Raw genomic sequence first — 20,823 nt, 5'->3', positions numbered from 1 at the left:
CTCTTCAGGGCATAGATCCAACAGTGGCGAGGTTTGTGCCATCTGATTTATTTCTATAATTTCCCTTTTTTAAAAAAGCAGCTATTCTTTCTCAAAAGGAACTGATGACCAGTGTATCATACAATAGTCATAAATGATCAAGCAGGTCCAAAACACTGATATGAACAGTATTTTATTAACAAAAAGGAAAATTATATATAGAGGAAGACAGTAAGAGCCTGACATTATCTGACTCTTGTGAAATTTAAAGTATAAGATTTCTTTGTGCTCACTGTCACATATTTCAGGAAATGACCACAACCTGGAAAGTCTATAAAAGATAAACTAAAAATCTGCAACAGAGAATTTCAGAAGCTCGAAAGGCACCAACCAGAGTGGATTAAATATAAAATTATAAAAATACTTCAGTACATTGATAACTCCAAATCCAAATTATAAAAGCCAGGGAGAATGTAAATTGCATAAAACTTTTATTATTTATTAGCAGTGTATTATTCTACACTTTAAAATAGAACAAAATATCTTTTTGAAGGTAAACTATTCATAACAAAATACATGTCAAACAATTTTTATTATTGGAGTAGAATCACTTTGCTATATACTTTCTATATTATACACATATAACTTCTTGGTTTGTCTATGTATGCACATGTGTATAAATAATTTTAAGACATACCCATGTAGATACATATGACTAAATACACACATAATTATGAAAAATTTACAGTAGTCAATTTTACAATCATTTAGTAGCTGCACATAAATTAGTATTCACAGAACTAAAACTGTCAATATGGTTCCCTTTCCCCCACTTCTCAAATATCATCTGAATTACTCTTCACTGATAATTTTGAAAAAATACTATCATTTTCCTATACAATTAACCAGTCATTTTTTATAATAACTCATAATAAAATATTTTACTATTTTAGTTTTAGAAAAGGTATACAGTTTAATTCCACTTAGTTTAATTTTTGATTCCTAAAACATACAATTCCTTTTTTCATCAGTTTAGTGCAATTGTTTGGTACTGCAGTTTTTGAAGGTTAAATTAACGAACCTGAGTCAAACATTCATTCAAATGCCTTTTTTAAAATGTAAAACATAAACAAGATGTTTTGATGAAGCATGTATAATAGTCTCAATGTACCCCCGTCTAATAAATATATGATAAATAAATCAATGGTTGAGAGTAAAGCGCTTCATATGAATCCACTGAACTGTCTCTGAGTAGTCCATTCTTAAGCAGCATGGAAAACAATCAGGATCAAAGACTCCCCAACTCCCCACGGAAAAGAAGCTTACAGGCTTCTGGAGCCTAAATATAAGATTACATTTACATGAAAGGGCTGTGAAGTACCTAGGAGTCCCTTCATTTTCACGTTAGGTTTCAGATATGCTAGCTTGTGTGTCAGGGGTTTGTGATCTGTTTTAAACTTATCTCCTTTATTAATACATTGAACTACTTAGCAGCATCTTTTTCAGTTTTTTTTCTCTTCATTGATTTAGAACTGGTGCCAGACCATGTGTGAATACAGGCAAAAACCTCGTACCAAAAACCAGAATACTCTAATTGGGTTATGAACACTTTTGAGAGGAGGAAAGAAAAGCATTTGGACTGTAGTCATTTCATAGAGAAAAACCATTCTTTCAGAAGAAATATTCGATGAATTCTGATCTTCAGCTGGATGTTAAATTTTGTTAAAACGCCCAAAGATGCAAAACTAAATGGCTCAGCAACAAAAACAAAGGGAAATGAAATGCTCTAAATAAGCCATATCAAATGACTATACTCTTGCTAGAGATAAATTCGGATAAACTTAAGTTAGACTGACTTCCCAAAAGAATGAACTGATCTGCCATATTCATAGTGGGAACAGAAAAATCACTTTCTAAAAACTTTCTCCCTTACTTTTTCTTAATAAAGAGGAATTATTTATTCATTGTAGATAAAACCATACTAAACAAATTCAAAATACAAATTTTTGGTAGCAAACAGGAAGAAAACCTAAGTCAAAATATAGTCTAGTTTTTACATAATTTTATATATTTATAAATTTATCAAAATAGTCTTTTAAAGTTCACAATACATACGTAACGTAACACTGTACATGTAAATGTAATAACAAATGTATTATGAAATACATTAAAAAATAACCTTTCAAAATACCAAATTCAACATGAAAACTGTCTTATAAAGGGTTGACATCTTCATAAACATAGTTTCAGTGCATTTATAGTAGTCATTAACCAGAGTTTTCTGGTTTCAAGTCTCATGAAGGTCTTGTCTTAGTGCTCTCTTTAATTTAAGGTAAGAAGGCAGAGATATTCTTCTGGCAAAAGCAGCTGCTTTCTCTCTACATTGCTCGTCCAGATGAAGCAATTGTGTCTAAGAGTAGAACAGCTTTCACCGGAGTGGCAAGGCCTTAGTAATGAACATATTCAGACTGAAGGGACTGTGCAGGGGAGAGACATAAACTGAGGTTAAATTCCATCACACACAAAATTTCTTGTACATTATGCAGCTTCTTCCTTCAACACAAGGCAATTTGGGTCTATTATGTAAAAGATAAATGAATAAACTAGAAAAGACTAGAAAAAAATGAGGGAAACAAAGTATTTGCTAAGAATGAGATATTCAATTAGGTAAAGTAATTGCAAGAAAACTTTATATTTTAAAAGGCTTACTAATTTAATACTGGTGATTAAAAATTAAGTATTATTTGGAAATTGGTAGGTAGCACTAAACTTGCTTTTAAGCTTTTGTACAATACTATTGAGTTTTACTCAAAAGTACTAAATGACATTTGTAACTAAATAGAAGATTATTAGAGTATACTTTAAGGAATATATATACATTTTATTTAATGCAATGCATAGCAAATGAATGTTAATGCTTCTAATGCAATAGAATTAGCCGTCATTTAAATAGATTCCTTAAGGATGTATGGATATAATAAATACCTTATAAATCCTTTCCACTTAGTGGGGACACAAAGCACTTTTAGCTTTGAAATCTGATCTTAAGACCCAAAAAGCTTTTGTGTAGAAGAGTCTTGCAGTCATAACATAATAAACAGTGGGCAACTTTCAAGAAAAATAAATAATGCAAGTTCCTCCCACATCACATTAAATAAGAACATATAAAAGGAGCATGCTTCGGATATGTAATCAGAATGCATTGACAATAGACATAAACCAGGAAAAGATAAAGACAGGTAGAGAAAATCTGCCAAACAGTTATTTTTGAGCAGCAAACAGCAGTTAGAAAGAAGAAACATAAATCAGTCTAAACATTAACAATTTCTTTCCATAATTCTTCTAGTCAAATATCTTAGAAAAATAAAGTTTACTTGATTTGCTACCAAATGCCCTTTTCTCTTCCTCCAATAATTATTTTTCAAATTTATCTGCAGCATTTTATTAATAGGTCATCAATTCTGAGAATGGTCCATTTTATTGATAGTATGGGTATCAGTAAAAAAGAATCTGTCCATTTTGCATATAATTTACAAAAGGATTCAAACTATCTTTGAACAGCTTCAAAATCCCAGTGAACTTTATACCCTATCAACAGCCATTTACTACATAAGTATCTATCAACACAGTGAGTCAAAAGTTATGGTCCTTGCCCTCAAAGGGCAAAAGACCACACTGTCACACAGACATAAAGTGAAAAGACAAAGGTGCCAACATTAAATAATAATATACATAGGGTGAGAGTAACATTGTGCACAAGCAAAAGATTAGGCAAGGGGTGGAAAAGGAAGGTCGTGGCAGGGAGGTGCGTTCTCGAGGCTGCAAGTTTCAAGGAAGAGGTTAAATGTTAAGAGTAGCAAGAAAAAAAAGGAAAAGGCTTGGCAAACTGGCTTTCTCACTACAGGATGTAGTTTATGTCAAGGCTTCAAAACAGGAGAGATGATCAAGACTTAGGGTACTATAATGTAAATATACCTGAACTCACAGAGAGAATAAGAGGTAAAACTCTGAGAAAGTCCAGTGAAACTGGTCCAATGCCTTGAAGTCCATTTAACTTGTGGGACATCAGCTACCATCCTAGCAGTTAGAGCTTAAAAGTGGACTGTCATTTTTCTAGGTGCTTTTCCCCAGTTTCTTCTGAAATCTCTGCAGAGAGGCAGAGCCACGAGGTCTCCCCAGCAGCAAAAATGCCACACATGCATGCTATACACTGACCAATGCTTTCTTGGGAATATTTTAACTTTCGCTTTTGTTCAAATTAGAAAAGTTATTCATATTATCACTAACATAAATTATAAACCTCCTCTGATTGCTTGAAAATTTACAACAAAGTTGTTTTTGCAAGCACCTCTAAAGTTCCATCAACTCTCAATAAATAGAAATACAGCAAATGAACAGACACTAGACAAGCGACCTTTGTTAAACTAACTTTCTTCCAGGTTAAAGTGTTTTACATTATGCATCAATATATAGGGGGTAAATATGTGTGTACATATATTTATTTATTTTATGAAATCATGATACCCACTGAACTAGAAAATGGAAATAGTTTAGAATATTAGACTAAGGATTTCAATCATTCATGTGAAGTATATATTCATTAGTCTCTGGCAGACAGCCTTTCCTTGCACACAGCAGAGGTCAGAAGCTCTGGCTGGTGTTTAATCCAGCCTTCAGATTCAGATGACCACAGTCTTTACTGCTTCCTTTGCCACTCACCCAGTTTGCTCACTTACGTTGCCTAATTCCCTCTGCAGGCCTCCGTAAAATGAATGAAGACATAATTTGGCCAAAGAATGAAACTTCTGTCATGCTGATTAATTCATTCAACAAACAATTATTGAACATCAATAGTATGTATATATTAGGTACTGTGGGATAAATATATGATACGAAAGTTCTCAAAAACAAACATATCCCATGGTTTCTTTATATGATATAAAGAAGGTTAAAAAAAATAAGAGATCAGTAAAATGGGTTTAGCAAATTATTCTGACATCAGTGTTTTGTAACAAATTAACCCCTTTTCATTTTCAGTCTAAAACAAAAATCTTAATGTAACTGGACTTAGGGAAGAAAGAGAATTGTTAAAATCTACAAGACCTATTCACTTTTGAAAAGTATAACTAATATTTCAAGGCCTTTTCACTGGGGAAACAATAGTGACAGAAATTCAGATTTCAGGCACCACATATTTATATAATGGGGTTGTACTCAGGGTATCTGGTTCATTTGTTTTCCAAATGTACACGTATCCTAAAGTTATTAATATCCCAGTTATTGGCACTTGTAATTTTTATAGTAAAAATGAAAATGCACTGTGTACTCCATAAACAATATCATTATTGCTATTGATTTTATTATTCAAAAAATAGATTAACTGAAGTACAACTAACTGGAATTTTTGATACATTAGATATACTACTTAACAGGTAAATTATTCTGTAAAAGATGCTTATTGAGTACTTTCTACATACCGGGCATAGTTGTAAACATCTTATATGTATTAACTCATTAAACGCTCTGAACAACTCATTTTACAGATGGGGAAATTGAGGCACAAAGCAGTAAAGTACTTGCCCAAGATCATGCAACTAGGAGGAATTTGGACTCCAGCAGTCTGGCTGTAAAGCCCAAACTCTTAGCCACCACAATATAATGCCTCAAGACACTTCCAGCATTTGTCCTGTGATTCACTCCATATTCAAATGAACATTCTCTATCACATGACACAGACAAATAATGAGCAGGGTATGATCCTGAGGGAGCAAAGAAATACTAACATACAAAAGAGAATGTACTATTTATTACTGTAAAGGAGATATGATTTTTAAATGATTTTCAATAGAACTGAATCCAAAAGAATTTTCAGGAATATTCTATAAGGAAATTTTCTTTATAAGAACACACATGTTTAAATATTCTGATTAAAGTTTTAATTCTGCTTGGCCATTTTTTTTATCATTACCATAGAATTGATACCTAATGTATCTGAAAAAAAAAAAACCCCTCAACAATGACAATGATATGGTTATGAAGGAAGTGAGACCTGAGGTGTAAATATTATTTGACAAAATAGCACTTATTTATATAACCAAGAGATTTTAATTTCTTTAATAGAAAATTCAAGTTCATGTGGCCATTAGGTTCAACTGGGTCACAGTGAGTTAAGACCAGATCAAGTTTATCATGATCATATGGTATTTTTACAGAATGAATACCCTAAATTAGCAATATAGCAATATTCAGCCTGCAAATGAAGGATAAAATTACCTTACATTGCAGCCCCCAAAATTTTTATGTCAAAATATAAGCTTCCAGCAAGAATTCTTGCTCTGAAAGCAACTGGATTTGACACAAAACACAGTGTTAGGTAAGGAGATCAAGACAATTTGTTCTGTTCTGGAAATGTGCTACTAATCTGTTTTGGCAGATGTAGGTAGTGACATTAAAAATTTAGCTATTCTGGGGGTGTTTCTTTTTTAAACAGCCCAGTTACCTAATCATGGTAGAAAAATGTCTCATAATGATTGATATAAATACTGTACAAATAGTTAATAAATAAAACTATAAACTGACTATCAAAAACAACAAATTGTAAAGAATAATGAAAGTTAAGGTCTTTGCAAGCAAATGAATGCAATAATGTCTTAGTGTTCAAACAACTTGGACCAAAGGACCCTACGATCTGGAGTGTTGGTTTCCTAGTAGGTCAAAATCACCGTGTGCTTTTGTCACACTGACTTTTTCTTTCCTGCATTTCCCCATTTTCCCAAGTCCCTTAGGAAGAAGAAAATAGTCTACTAGTTACCTTGGTTTGAGTTCTAACTACAGAAGCAAAAAGCACCTACAGAGGCAAAAAGTGATTTGTTTTACACTTTGCTGTACATCTGAAACTAACACAATATTGTAAATTAACTATACTTCAATTTTTAAAAAGTGATTTGTTTTAATGGCATCACTGATAGTTAAAGGAAAGAAACACATGTTTGGTAATATGGTATCTTATATATAACTCCAGTGTTTTTAAGTTTTAATAAACAAATGAGGAAAAAGTAAACACTGGGGAAAAATAAATTTATCTATAACTGCCTCTATACTCCTGGGTCTTTTATGGCTTTGCAATGGAGTCTCCAGTTGTAATGTTTGTAAGTTAAAAACACACAAAATGCGTGCACTGATACATATTTCCACAAATGTGGTTTCACAATACTATTGAAAGTATTTGCCTCTGCTAACATGATAATACTTCTGCAATGACACTAGTAGAAGCATAGCTGCATAAGGTTTTATTGGCATCATATTAGGTTAAGGTTTGTGATAAAATCAGGTTTGTGATAAAATCAGCTTCAAAAGAGGTGTAAGCCTTTTTCTACAGTGCTCTCTAAGCATTTCAGGGACCCCAAGATTTAACAATGCAATTTTGGTTAACTAAAATGCTATACAAATATTCTTTCACCTTCCTGCATAACTTTTAATAGATTCTCTTTCTAGGGGAACTTAATATGTGCTCTTCAACAATCACAAAGAGCTCAATTGTTAGATGACAGATTGTTGACACTCAACTTGACTCAGCCAACCATTACATGCGTGTTTTCAGTTCATCTGAACACCAAAATTATATTGATGCAAGCTTGGTTGAAATGTATTTTTTTATTTTAGTAAAGCCACATTTCTAGAAAAAAACAAAACTCTCAGATTGCTGTATATTAAAGCTAGAGCTGAGAAGTTGTTTGCTTTTTGTTAGTGCTTCCTGCTCTTGCAATGATTACAGGCCCCTAATTAGCCCTTTGCTTACCTTTCATGAATCTAGATAGATTATCCAACGTTTAGTTCAATAAATATTTATTAGGTGCTTTCCACACTTTGGAACCTGAGAAAACAAAGGTGCCTCTGAGGAGCTTAAAAGCCAGCAGAGGAGAGAGAGACAGAATCACATACAGCTGACTATACTATGAGAGAAACCAGAGGGTGAGAACAAAGTCCCACGAGAGATGAGAAGGACAAGGCATTCTGCCTGGATGGGTCACAAATGTCTCATCAAAAAGATAACTAGTGAGCCAGGCCAGGAAATAAAAAACCAAGCAGAGACAGGAGGAAAAGCAGAGTAAACCGCTTGTGCTAGGGGCTCGGCATGAGGCAGAACGCCAGTCAGGATGCCGGGTGGAGCTGCTGGAGAAGACAGGGTGGGAGGCACGTGGTCTGATGGGGAAGGGTGCCGAGGGGCAGGCAAGGGATCCAGACCAGACCCTGTGTGCAAAGTGGAGACGATGAATGACTCTTACCACAGGAATGATTTAATCAGCTGGGTCTTAGACATCTAGCACTGGCAGCAGTACAGAGGAAAGTTTCAAGGCAAGAGATACTGAAGGCAGGGAGGAAATTTAAAATGCTAACCCAATAGTCCACGAAGACCTCAATGAAGGCAGCAGTGATAAGAATGGAGAAACAAAATACGGACATTTCAAAGGGAAAACTGCTAGGACTTAGTGGCTGGATGTGGCAGAGGGAAGGCAGAAGAAACGTCAAAGATGATTCCAAATTTCTAGCTTGGATGACTGGATGTATAAAGATCGCAATCAGTAAGCCAGGAAACAAAAGGAGGAGTAGACAACTGAAAGAGCACGTATTCTTTCCCAGGACTGCCCACAGGAAGTTAGAAATGCAAGTGCAATGCCCAGGAGATGATTACCCAGAGAGAGAAGTAGACCAAGACCAGAGCCTTAGGAAAAATCATTAAGGGGCAGGTGGAGGAAGACAAACAGGTAACTATGTAATGGGGGGGGGGGAAGGAAAAATGGGAAAATAATATTCCAAAACTCAAGAGACCAAAAATAACAGGAGAAAAGGGTGGTCAACAGAGTCAAATGCTGTAGGAAGACTGAGAAGAATGAGGACTAACAAGAGATCATCAGATCTGGCTGAAAGAAGTCAGTGGCAGCCTGTGGGACAGACTTTCACCATACTGTGGTGCCACCTCCCTTGTCCAAGTTTGTCCATAAAGGAGACACTATGATAGGTGACAGAACTGAGGGGAGAAATTGGTAAGACCACTCTGTACCTGTTCACAGGTGAGGAGACTGGCAAATGGACGGTAAGAGACTGAAGATCTAGCAGAGAAAGGACGTGGATGGGGCAACTCCCAGGAACAGTTTGGAAAGAATAGTTCAGGCAGGTAGGGTTACCACTGGAAAACACTAGGGCTTTTTTAAAAAAGGAATAAAAGGACAAGTCACATGCAGATACACTCTGAGGTAGAGAAGAGGACAGTTAAGAGGAATTATTCCTGAAAAATTCTATGTTCTCAGCAGAACTCAGGACCAGGTTAACTAAGGTTGGAGGAGCTGTGTTGATGAAGAGCGTGAAAAAGCTTCGGAACAGCCAATGTGGGGAAGAGAAAGGGAGCCAAAATGCGATAAGTAAACTACTTATGAGCACTGAAGGGTCAGGGTAAATTAGAAATTCATTTGAAATGGAGTCAGTTGGCCAAGTCCGGATTTTCTCCAGCAGAGCTCAGAAGAGAGAGACTAGAAACAGACATGAGATGGCTGAACTGATCTAATTTGGGAGGCTAGTGATAAAGTGGCTACAGAAGAAAGGTCCAAGTGGAACAGAGAATGTTGGAAAAAGGAAGCAGAAATGACTATGGGGGCTACAAAAGGGAGTAAACTGTGAAGGGGAACAGGCAGGGGTCATAAAGAGGTCATGGGGAAGAGTCAGTAGGGTGTGGGGGGGGGCGGTATGTTTGATATGGGCCTTATAGAATTCAAGACATCAGAAGCAATGCTCTAAGCAATAAGAAGATCCATGAAATGGATTTCCAAGTGAATAAAAGCAAAGATCACTGAAGTTAAGGAAGTTTAAAATACAGTAGCTGTGAGACTGAGCAAGTCACTGCCTCTCTGAGTCTTAATTTCCTCATCTGTAAATTATGGGTTAAATAAATAAGATGATGTATAAATATTGCACCTGATACAATGGGAGGCACATAGGAGGTATTCAGTAAATCATTGATGAGGATGATGATAAGGATTAGAAAAATGTTACAGTTGTCACACATGGTGGCAGTAGCTTGGTAGCTAAAAAGTAAAGCCAAAGTCCTCAGTATAATGGTATTAGGCGGCAGATGCTTTGGGAGGTAATTAGCTCATGAGAGTAGAGACTTCATGAATGAGATTGGTGTTCCCTTTTTTAAAAAATTTATTTTATTTATTTATTTTTGGCTGCGGTGGGTCTTCATTGCTGCTTGTGGGCTTTCTCTAGTTGCGGCGAGCGGGGGCTACTCCTTGTTGCGGCGCGCGGGCTTCTCACTGCAGTTACTTCTCTTGTTGAGGAGCATGGGCTCTAGGCACATGGGCTTCAGTAGTTGTGGCATGCAGGCTCTAGAGCACAGGCTCAGTGGTTGTGGCGCACAGGCTTAGTTGCTCCACGGCATGTGGGATCTTCCCAGACCAGGGCTCGAACCCATGTCCCCTGCATTGGCAGGTGGATTCTTAAGCACTGCACCACCAGGGAAGCCCCAGGATTGGTATTCTTATAAAAGGGACCCAGAGAGCTCTCTTGCCCTCTTACAGCCATGTGAGGATACAATGAGAAGATGGCAGCCTGCAACCCAGAAGAGAGCCCTCACCTGAACCTGACCATGCTGACACCTGATCTCTGGCTTCCAGCCCCCAGAATGGTGAGAAATAAATTTGTTGTTTATAAGCTGCTAGTCTAGGGTGTTCTGCTATAGCAGCTGAGCTCACTAACATACTGGTTTTTTATGTCCTTTCTTTTCACTCTAATAACTTTCAATCAGAGACTGAACCTGAGGATGCCAAAGCCCACACAGATGATGAACTCATTAATATTACAGAACTGAGGGTCTCAAAATAGTCTGACCAAGAGATAGAAATATCTGCTTCTATGGATAAAACAGTTCTCTCTCACACATATCAGCCATGTGAGTTCAGATATTCAACAGCAAACAGAGCCTGTGTCATTTACCAAAGATTTCTTCCATTAGGGGCAGATCCAATGACTTTACAAGTAACATGCATGGGGTATCTGTGCTTGTTTGCACACGCATGCACACCTGCATGTATGTGTGTCTGTGTGTAATGGGGGTTACAATAAAAACATGCCTTTCTGGGTTAAACGCCTTACACACATACAGTAAATTTCAAATTTTTGGAAGAAATAAATGACCTACTCAATATTAGAAAAGATGACAATATGGAATAAATAAACCAATAATCAAATAAGTAAGCAGAGTCCAATGCTAGATACTATGAAGTTAATAAAAGTAAGATGCCATGGTTTCTAACCTCAAGTTTACCAACCAACTCAGTGGGGATCCAAGGCGTACACCCATGAGAAAGGTGACTCTCAATACAAAACAGAAATGATAAAGGCCAAATGACCAATACAGAGGGGACAAATTAAGAAAAAGTCAAGACTGCTATAGTTGGGTGAGGCCAAGGAAGGCTTCACAGAGGAGGAAGTAGGATTTAGGCTAACTTCTGAAGTGAAGGAGTCTGAAAGCAAAGGTGAACCAGGTTGGGAGCATAGCATGTAAGAAAAGGATGAAGGCCCTTGGAGCAAGGAATATTCAAGTTCCACATGGAATAAGTAAAAGGATCATGCTCAGGAGTGAAGGGAAATGAGTTTGAAATGAGGGTTGGGGGAAGACTCAATAAGACCCTGAATGGTTAACCCCAGAGACCGAACCTACTTCATGTCAAGATGGAGCTGACAGTTATGCTCCAAATGACCACTCTGGGTATTATAAATCAAATATTTTTAAAATGTGAGGAAGAAAAGGCACAACAGGACACAAAAGTAAGATCAACATGTTCATGGCCCAGAAATGAACTAAGACACAGTGTCAGGGCACTGGCTACAGAGCTGGAAGATGGTAGAGGTGGCCAGGTGTCCCATTCCTGGGGGTACACAGGCTAAAAGCTGCTGGCCTGAATCTGAGGCTAGGGTTAGGCTCTCCCACCTGTGACAGGGGCCAAGGGAAGCCACAAACAATGCCTTGGGCCAGGTTTGTGCACAGCTAAATCCTTGCCTGAGAAGTCAGCCTCCCGAGCTCACCAAGGGAAGAGAAGCTGGGACATGAAGAATCTGTTTCTAGACTGGAACACCTAGGGCATCAAGTGGAGCCAAGAAGAAAGCCAATAGATGAGGTGGGGAAAACAAAGAGAGAGGGGAGAGAAACAAAAAACTCCCTTCCAGAGTGAATCTACAAATGAAAATTCTAAAACACACAAGGAACGTGAACACCAAGAGAACTGACAAAGTCTGCAATCAGGAGACAAATTCTCACAGGCTGAAGCAACAGGCAAATCACAAAGCAATCTCAAAACAGCTTATCATCTGAGATCCTCAAGGTGAGAAAATGAAGAATAGCCATAAAAAGAATAAGAATTTATTAAATGAAATAGTCAGGTCCAGTGAGAACAGATGACTATCATAAAGAATGAATTATAAATGCTGGAAATGAAAGCTATGGCTATGGAAATCAAAAGGTAGATAGGTTAGGGATACATTGCAGAATGGACACAGTTAAAAGAGAATTAGTGAACTGGAAAATAATAGGAGGGAGTCAATCAGAACACAGCCAGAGGGCTTCCCTGGTGGGGCAGTGGTTAAGAATCCGCCTGCCAATGCTGGGGACACAGGTTTGAACCCTGGTCCGGGAAGATCCCACATGCCACGGAGCAACTAAGCCTGTGCGCCACAACTACTGAAGCCTGCACGCCTAGAGCCCGTGCTCGGCAATAGGAGAAGCCACTGCAATGAGAAGCCCGTGCACCGCAATGAAGAGTAGCCTCCACTCTCTTCACCTAGAGAAAGCCCACGCACAGCAACGAAGACCCAATGCAATCAAAAATAAATAAATTTTTAAAAAAATTTTTAAAGGAACACAGCCAGAGCAATAGGAATTTCAAAACATAAAATAGAAGGCAAGAATACTGAGGACAGATTGAAATGCTCTAACATTAAGTCTAGGGGTATTGCAAAAGAAGAGAGTAGGAGGAAAGGCAAAAAAGCACTATCCAGAAAGATAATGGTTGACAATTTTCCATAATTGAAAAAGTCATCAGCCCTTTGACTGAAAGCACACTGAGGCCAAAAAAGGACAAATTATAATAAATCAATATCTAGATATATTATGGTGAAACTGTAGAACTTCAAGGAAAAAGAGAAAAGTCTGATAATAATTAGTTTTACTCTTCAACTGAGAAGCTTTGGGAGCAAAGGATAACATTAAGAAACTAGGATTTTAAGCATACTCTGGCAGCAGTACAAAGTCAGATTGAAGGACCAGAAAAATGATGGCTGAAGATTAACTAAGCCAGAAGATGCCCTCATGGAGCTTTCAATCTAGTGGAAGACAATGGCTTACACATCTTTGTCTTACCTTCCTCCACTAAAACAATACTGAGCTTATGGTAGACACTCATATAAATATTGGATAATTTTTTAATTGGATAAGCCTCTATACATATACAAAAAGCACTTACTCTCTTTTACTGCTGGCCAAAAATAAATAAAGAACAAGAGGAAGATTAAAATAAGATCCTTTTCTATTGATTTAGCATATTGTTGACATTATATAAGAAAAAAGGTATCAAATTAAGTTGAACAACCAAGGCAATTAATAACTCCAATGTATTTGAGATTAAAGCAAGTTCTGTGTTTTAAAGAATCCTTTCAAATGGAGAGTCAAAAACAGCTGTCAGGATTTATACAGCAAATTAATGTAAACCACTATTTAACATTAGAAACTTGAACAACCTTCAGCACATCTGCAAATACCGTGTGTACCTAAATAACTTATATGTAAATTTAGGCATCACCTGAACCGTGCCGACCTCAGAACAATTCGATGCTTTGTCAAGTAACATTCCCAAGTCCCCCTGGGAAGGGAACAGAAGAATACCAATTCTGAAAGAATGACAAAGATATAGTTCAATACTGAGACCGAGCTCATGTTCTTGACAGTATTAGTATCCCTTAGCTGAAAAATTGCATCAAATTTAAGGCAATGCCACAACAAAGAGGAGAGATGGAAAAACCACAGTAATTTGAACATACAGCAACATTAGAAAGCTAGTACTCACCCTATATATTAAATAATATTTAATCCTTTATCAGGACGAGACGATAGTTTTTTAAATGAAGATCAGGCAGAGTGAAAAGACATCAAGTTAAATCAGGAAAAGCTATTACATACCATTGGAAAGTAGGCGCATTTTATTGGGAATGGACGTTCAAACAATCAATAAGTAGTTCATCACTGTCACACTAACATTACTCAAAAGTAAAAATGAAGCATGCTTTAATGCACACACCAATTGCTCAGATTTTCATCAAACTGGTTATTTCAGGAAGCTGGATCTAATAATTTGATCTTATTCCAACTTAAAGTCCTACTTTAAGAACAAATAATACCTTAAAATATATATTTTCCCCCTAATGCTAGAACACAGAACTTAACCTATTCATAGGTTACCCAGGTTGTTCTGACACTAGTCAAATCTGAGATGGAAACTCATCCACAGAATCTTCACAATCAAAGAACAGACTAACCAGCTGAGTATAAAAATGGTAACGACCACTGGGACAGGGAAATGCATTTAAGGCAATTTCAGCAGTGGCATAAGGAGAACGTTAAAGTAGTACACAGTATTTCATTTCAATCTTCCTTTCAACTTTAAACCAAATGAGTATTTTTAATACTTTTCTGTGTTTAGAACTGCATTAGAAACCATAAAATAGAAAAGAATTTTATAAAATGTCTACACAGAGAAAGTTTAAAATTTGGAGACTTGCAAATAAAAATTGCATGTATAAAGTCTTTGCATGTATAGACAATATGTAAACAAATACAGATGCTTGTGTATGCAAAGCAACATCACATATTGATAAAGTAGTAAATAGTCATCATGAATAGAAACAGAGGTTAAAAAGTAAAACATTTGGTGGATTCGATTTCTTGAGAAGAGTTTCAGAGCTTCAGAGCATATATGGAAGATAATATGTCTTCTCATAATGAGAAATTAGTGAAGAAGGAAGAGGTCTTCCAAGAAAGAGCTTCCCAAAGGCCAGAAGGTAGGGAAGGAAACCACACTCAGGGTCAAGCAGGATAAAGCTGGTACAAAGATACAATAAGGAGAACAAAGGACAGAGAGCCTGAAAGCTCAGCAAAGGAATTCAGGATCAATGTTCTAGCATTAGGGGATCACTGGTCACTTTCAAATGATGATGAGATCATTATCTATTACCTGGCTATGCTCTCAAGCAGGGATGGCAAACTACAACCCAGGGGACAAATCCAGCTCACCACCTGTTTCTGTAAATAAAGCTCCATTGGAACACAGCCACACCCTCCATACACATATATAAAAGAGTTGGGACACAGAGCCAAAAATTTACTCTCTGGTCCTTTACAGAAAGAGTTTGTGACCCCAGTTTAATGTATGAATTAAGACTGAGTTAAGAAGATTATCAACAAGGCTAACACAACAAAGAAGATGAGAAAGAAGGAGAATAGAGAAGAATGGGAAAATTCCAAGAGACAATGAATGGCATCACTGACATAACCTGCAACATCACTAAGAGAATATTCTTGAAAATGTTTGAAGATCAATATATGAGTGAATAACAAAGCTTAGTATAAGCTACTACTTAATAATTTTAAAAGTCACAAAAAAGATTTTAATAGGTAATACCCGAAGAAGCTTTCAGAAGAACCTTATTATAGGACTGCTTATCTTATTTATGCTTATATTCCCTACAGGTCAGTACAATAAAAGCTTGTTATAAAAGGCTGTTCCCATAAAGCAAAGATTAACTTCTGACACAGAAGTCACAAAAAATTCTTTGCAGCCAACCTGACTATATATATGTATTTTTATAACAAAGCATATTATTTTACAACTCCTCATGTCAAATGTTGTAAAAAATATGTTTTCTAAGGACCATAATTTTTTTTCAATAGCTAAGTTTCCATTTATAAAAATAAACATATCATTTAAAATTTCATAGTAAAAGTATGTTAGAGCTATTGGTCATATATGATTATTTAATAGTATCTATACTACTACGTATGTGCATTGAAACACAGCGTAATTGTTGAAAAGCATAGAATTTACTGAAAGAAAACTGCTGAGGTAGGGTTGGGAGACAGCAGACAGGGCTCAAACTGGTCTCCTGCCTTCAGGGTTTCTAGCAAGAGCTCCCATCCCCATGAATGCCAGGATTATCTTCAGCAAGTCAGATCTGATCAAGTCACTCCTGCTGACAAGATTGCAGTAGCTCACACTGCACCTCCCAGTTTGGCTTCAGCTTAATTTTCCAGCCTTATCTTTAGGTAACCACCCCTGGCTTTAGCTACACTGGAACACTCACTGCTCTTAAAACAATAATAGCTAAAATTATTGAGCATTATCTATAGGCACTGTGTAAACTATTTCATATGATTTATCTTAATTAATCATCACAACCACCCTATTACAAAGATTATTATCATTACCACATAAGCTTTAAGGCCTCACAGTCACACAAACCCCTTTCAAAGCACACAGTCATATGTTTGTATAAAATTTACAAAAATAGTTTGTACTCTTTATCTTAAACAGATCCCACCAAACTGTATAAGTTTCAGGTGCACAAAACCTAAATATGCTCCTGATAATTATTATTCCCATTTACTGAGGCTCAGAGAGGTTAAATAACTTGCCGAAGTACTCACCACAAGGAAATGGTAGAGACAGGATTTGAACCCAGGTCTACTCGTCTTTAGAAACTAAGAACTTACCTATAGTACTAAGGCTGTACCTCTGTTCTTGTAGCTCCCATTGTCTGAAATGACCATTCCTCGTCTTCCTATTTTCATCACTAGATTTCTAGAAGGCTCCTATTCATCCTCCAAAGCCCAACTAAAATGTTATGCCTTCTTCACAGCTTTCCCTAACCCTTCTTGAAAAAAAAGGCATATCCTTTAGATATCCCTCTATTTTAAACACACATCACAGCATATCTATGACATGATGTAATCAAAAGAATATGCTTTTTTGGAGTCAAACTGACCCAGGTACAAATTATGGCTCTGCTACATATTTGTGGTACAATCTAAGGCAAAATATTTAAACTCTCAAACCCTCAAGTTATTTACCTTTAAAATGGAAGCAATAATTCTTACCACATTCATTCATTTAAATATCCAACCATCCATAATATACCATTCAAGAAATACTTAATGAATGCCTACTACATGCAAGGCACAGAGCATACAACCGTGAAAAACAGACACTGGCCCTGCCGCCACAGAGCTTACAGTCTAGCGGAGGATACAGATTAGTGAACAGACGATTAAAATGCAGAGCGAGAATCTGAGTATTGCAATTAAGACCAAGGCAGGGTGTAGAAGAGCTTATGGGGGAAGCATTGGGACCTAACCCAGACTTCCAGGGTCAGGTAAGGACAATGCAGATGAATAGCAATTCCGTGGTAAGTCTCTTAAAAAATAACACAGAGCAAATATTCAAGACAGATACCGCAAGTAATTTCAATTTAATAAAATACTTCCACCCCACCCACGCCGTAATCACACGTCCCTCATCTCTTAAGATTTGAAAACGCCTCTGAATGTCAGGGAGGGAAAACTGATTTTTTACAGTAGGTGGGTCAGTCAAAATGAAACCTGGTGCATTGCACTGGTCAGTAGAAACCTCAAGACTAACAGAACAGTCCAAATAAAATAAAATCTGCTTCTCAGAATTCTATCACAACCATAAGGATCCCTTAACATTTGTTCTTGTTATCTGTGTTAAAGCATTTAATGACAGAACAAGGAAATCATTTCCACATTTTTCTGGGGGCTGAACTGCTGCACAAAGTGAGAAGCAATTGCAGCTTTCAAGAGAGATGATAATTGCAGCTTTTAAAATATTAGACGCCCTCTAAACACCCAGCAACCCCCGTCCCCTAGGAGTTTCTGGGTCTCTCTTAAAGGTGTGAGGAGGATACTGCCATCTAGACTTCATTTCCTACCTAAGGATTTAAAAACATTTTTGTTGAGTGATTTATTCCTAGTTCTTCAAGGATCATATGTCTCACATCTTCAGAAGCATTGGAAAAAAGGACCATCTTATTTAGACAAGAAACCTGTAACAATTAGAAAAGCTTCACTGAACTGATAAAGGAAAAAACTCCCAACCTCCTACTTTATTCCGCATAAAATGGGAATTTCCATCTTAATTTAGACTTTCTGCCAGCGAGCCAGCAGAGGTAGGACTTGGAACCCTCCCTCTCACAGACTTGGTCTAGGCAAAGATGAAGGAGGGAAAATCGGCTACAAGACACCTGGCTATTCTTACTTCCTGGGAGGGTGAGAGGGAGGAAAATGTTGTCTTGATGGCAATTCTATTTATAAATGCTTTTCTTTACAATAAGATGACAAATTTAAGAAGGAGAAGGGGAAGAAGCAGCAGCTGTCCACACAGACTATTACTTTAAATTTAATTATTGGAAAATCACTGTATTCAGGCCAGGAGAGGGAAAATATGGAAGGAAACCAAAATTAAGTTATATAAACATGGTGGCTAGCGGACTAACAATCATCTAAAGGAAGCTCCCATGCTGCCACTAGCAAAGAGGAAAACTGAGATCCAGAACAAGTAGAGTGTCATTCTTATCAAGCTACCAGTCCTTCTGGTATTGAGCTATAAATGTGGATTAGACAAAACCTTTAGCCATGAAATCTACAGGTATTCATATAATTATCTATCTATCTATATAACACTTTTTCTGAAAATGGAGAGATCTGTGCTCTGGTCTAAAAAAGAGGCTGACCCACAATCAGTATATGAAAATATTGACTGAACTCAATTCCTGCTGTGAAGTATAATGACTTGTAAAACTAGTTATAAAAATGTATAATAAATACACTTCATTTTCCATCTGATCCCAGTTACTAGGATTTAAGTTTTACTGATACATATGTACCCACAACTTAGTGGGATTAGAGTCAAATTAAGGGATAGAGTGGGCCTAGGCTATAATCTCTACAGGAATCTAAAATAATGTTGAAAAACATCACTGGGAATAAAATCAGATTGGGGGAAATCATATGTGCCAGAAGGACTGTGTGTGGATAGAGTGGAAAAAAAAACTTTGAAAGAGGCCTGAGGTAGGGATGGGAGTAATAATGAGTCCAACCAACACACACACACACACACACACGCGCACACACACACACACGCTGCATCTTCACATTCACAAAGTGGTTTCTAAACTTCCTTCTAGGGAAAGTGGGTCCCATTAGCTTTTACCGTGGGGTATGGATTTGCTGAGAGGCGGTGAGAGGCACACTGCCACCCGCACTTCTCCTCCCCTCCTCTCCCCTGCAGAGACCCACTACTCCCAGGATAATGGCTGAGGAAGTGTTTGAAGAACAGTGGACATGAAGGGGTGCCAGACCACAGCCTTCCCAGAACACCTGGGGCTTGCTTGTGCCTGAGTGGAGTCAATGTCGCATTTTAACAGTGACTGACGTTGCCTTGATCTGTGGCATCTATTTCTATTTCTCCTTCCTATCTTGTCCTTGTTGTCTCAAATCAAAACTCACATTCCCATAGATCTCAATTCCCTTTGAGGCAATCAAAATATGTGATTAAAGTGATTCACGGCAAGGGGTGGTGAACCAACAAGATTTTACCCTCATAGGGATTACTGGTCACAAAGGGGGCTTGGTAACCAAAATGAAGAGCTCATGGGTAAAATGTGTTTGGAGATCTTCCATCTTGTCTCTAGAAGAGTGACAGCTAATTTTAAACGTCTTCCTGTTACCCTGCCTTCCCCTCCCCTACATCTCAAGTACCTACCCATAAACCTGCCATATAAGCACCCTCCATTTGCCATTTAATTAATTCTGGGTCAGTTCCCTGCAGGTGACCTAGTCAAGGGCTTGATGGTTAGTTCTGAGAAGACACTGTTCATTCAGCACCTTCCACATTTAAATACTCCAAATTCATCCACTGACAAATCATGTAGAAAAAGCCAGGATACCACTACAACCAAAGCAGATGCTGTCTGTCGTATGACTCGACCCCTGACTTTGCTGAGTGATTCGAAACTTCAGTGAAAAGTAACTGAAGACGACAGTGTCCATGATGACGGGCATGAAAGCTGTTTCTCTTCCTAGAGAAATCACTTAAAAAGGAGGGGGAAAAGGAGAAGAAAAAGAAGGAAGGAAGAAAACTGGGTCTACACTTGGCATTTACTTGAAGAGGAGCCAGCAGAATGTACGTGCAGAGACAGTTTCACAGCACAGAGGAAAGGCATCGGTCAGAAGGCTTCCTTGGCGCAATTAAATTTCTTTGGTGGCGGCCTCGGCTGGGAAGGCAAGGCACAAAAGTTGTGTTCAGGGTTCTGAGGGCCAAGAGGTGGTGTCTGCGAACTTACGGGGATTGATCGGCTCAGGAATCTCGCTGAGGAAGAAGAAAGGCCGGTGTAGGAGGGCCGCAGGGTGGTGGCGTGATCCTCGGTCTTGGCGCTGTGAGGGCCCGGCTGACTGTTCAGGGCACTCCCACTGCTGCTGTTGCTTCTGCTGTACTGGTTGTTGTTGAGCTCAGGGTAATTTCTGGCAGGCGGCTGGGAGCTGCCATTCAAGAGGCTGGTGAACGGGTTGCCTACGAAACCCACCTTGGAGGGTGAGGCAGTCTTTTTGTTCTCTGGATCATCTGCTGCAGCGTTCAAGTTCCCTAGAGAACTGGCTAGCCGGGAGTTCATGGAAAAGCTGAACGAAAAACACAGATGGGGCGGGGGGAACACAGACAGCCATGTATA

The 20,823-nt window shown here is 37.8% G+C and overlaps 1 protein-coding gene across 6 annotated transcripts in view; it reads right to left on the bottom strand.

Annotated features, from left to right (window-relative positions):
• Nucleotides 1-538: 538 nt before the first annotated feature.
• CDC14A (cell division cycle 14A) overlaps nt 539-20,823 on the bottom strand; it is a 172,881-nt gene continuing 152,596 nt past the window's right edge. For 5 of the 6 annotated variants that reach the window (XM_082614089.1, XM_082614085.1, XM_082614090.1 and 2 more), the window contains one exon: nt 20,295-20,773. In XM_082614089.1, coding sequence (XP_082470215.1) covers nt 20,323-20,773 — 451 coding nt within the window. In that variant the 3' untranslated portion in view covers nt 20,295-20,322. Of the gene's footprint in view, nt 2,457-20,294; nt 20,774-20,823 lie in introns of those variants that run through there. The other variant, XM_082614086.1, reaches the window with a different exon arrangement.

The sequence above is a fragment of the Mesoplodon mirus genome, assembly GCF_964341445.2.
Source record: "Mesoplodon mirus genome assembly, chromosome: 3".
Lineage (NCBI taxonomy): Eukaryota > Metazoa > Chordata > Mammalia > Artiodactyla > Ziphiidae > Mesoplodon > Mesoplodon mirus.
The sequence above is the reverse complement of the archived record's forward strand: the minus strand, read 5'-3'. Positions and strand labels throughout refer to the sequence as shown.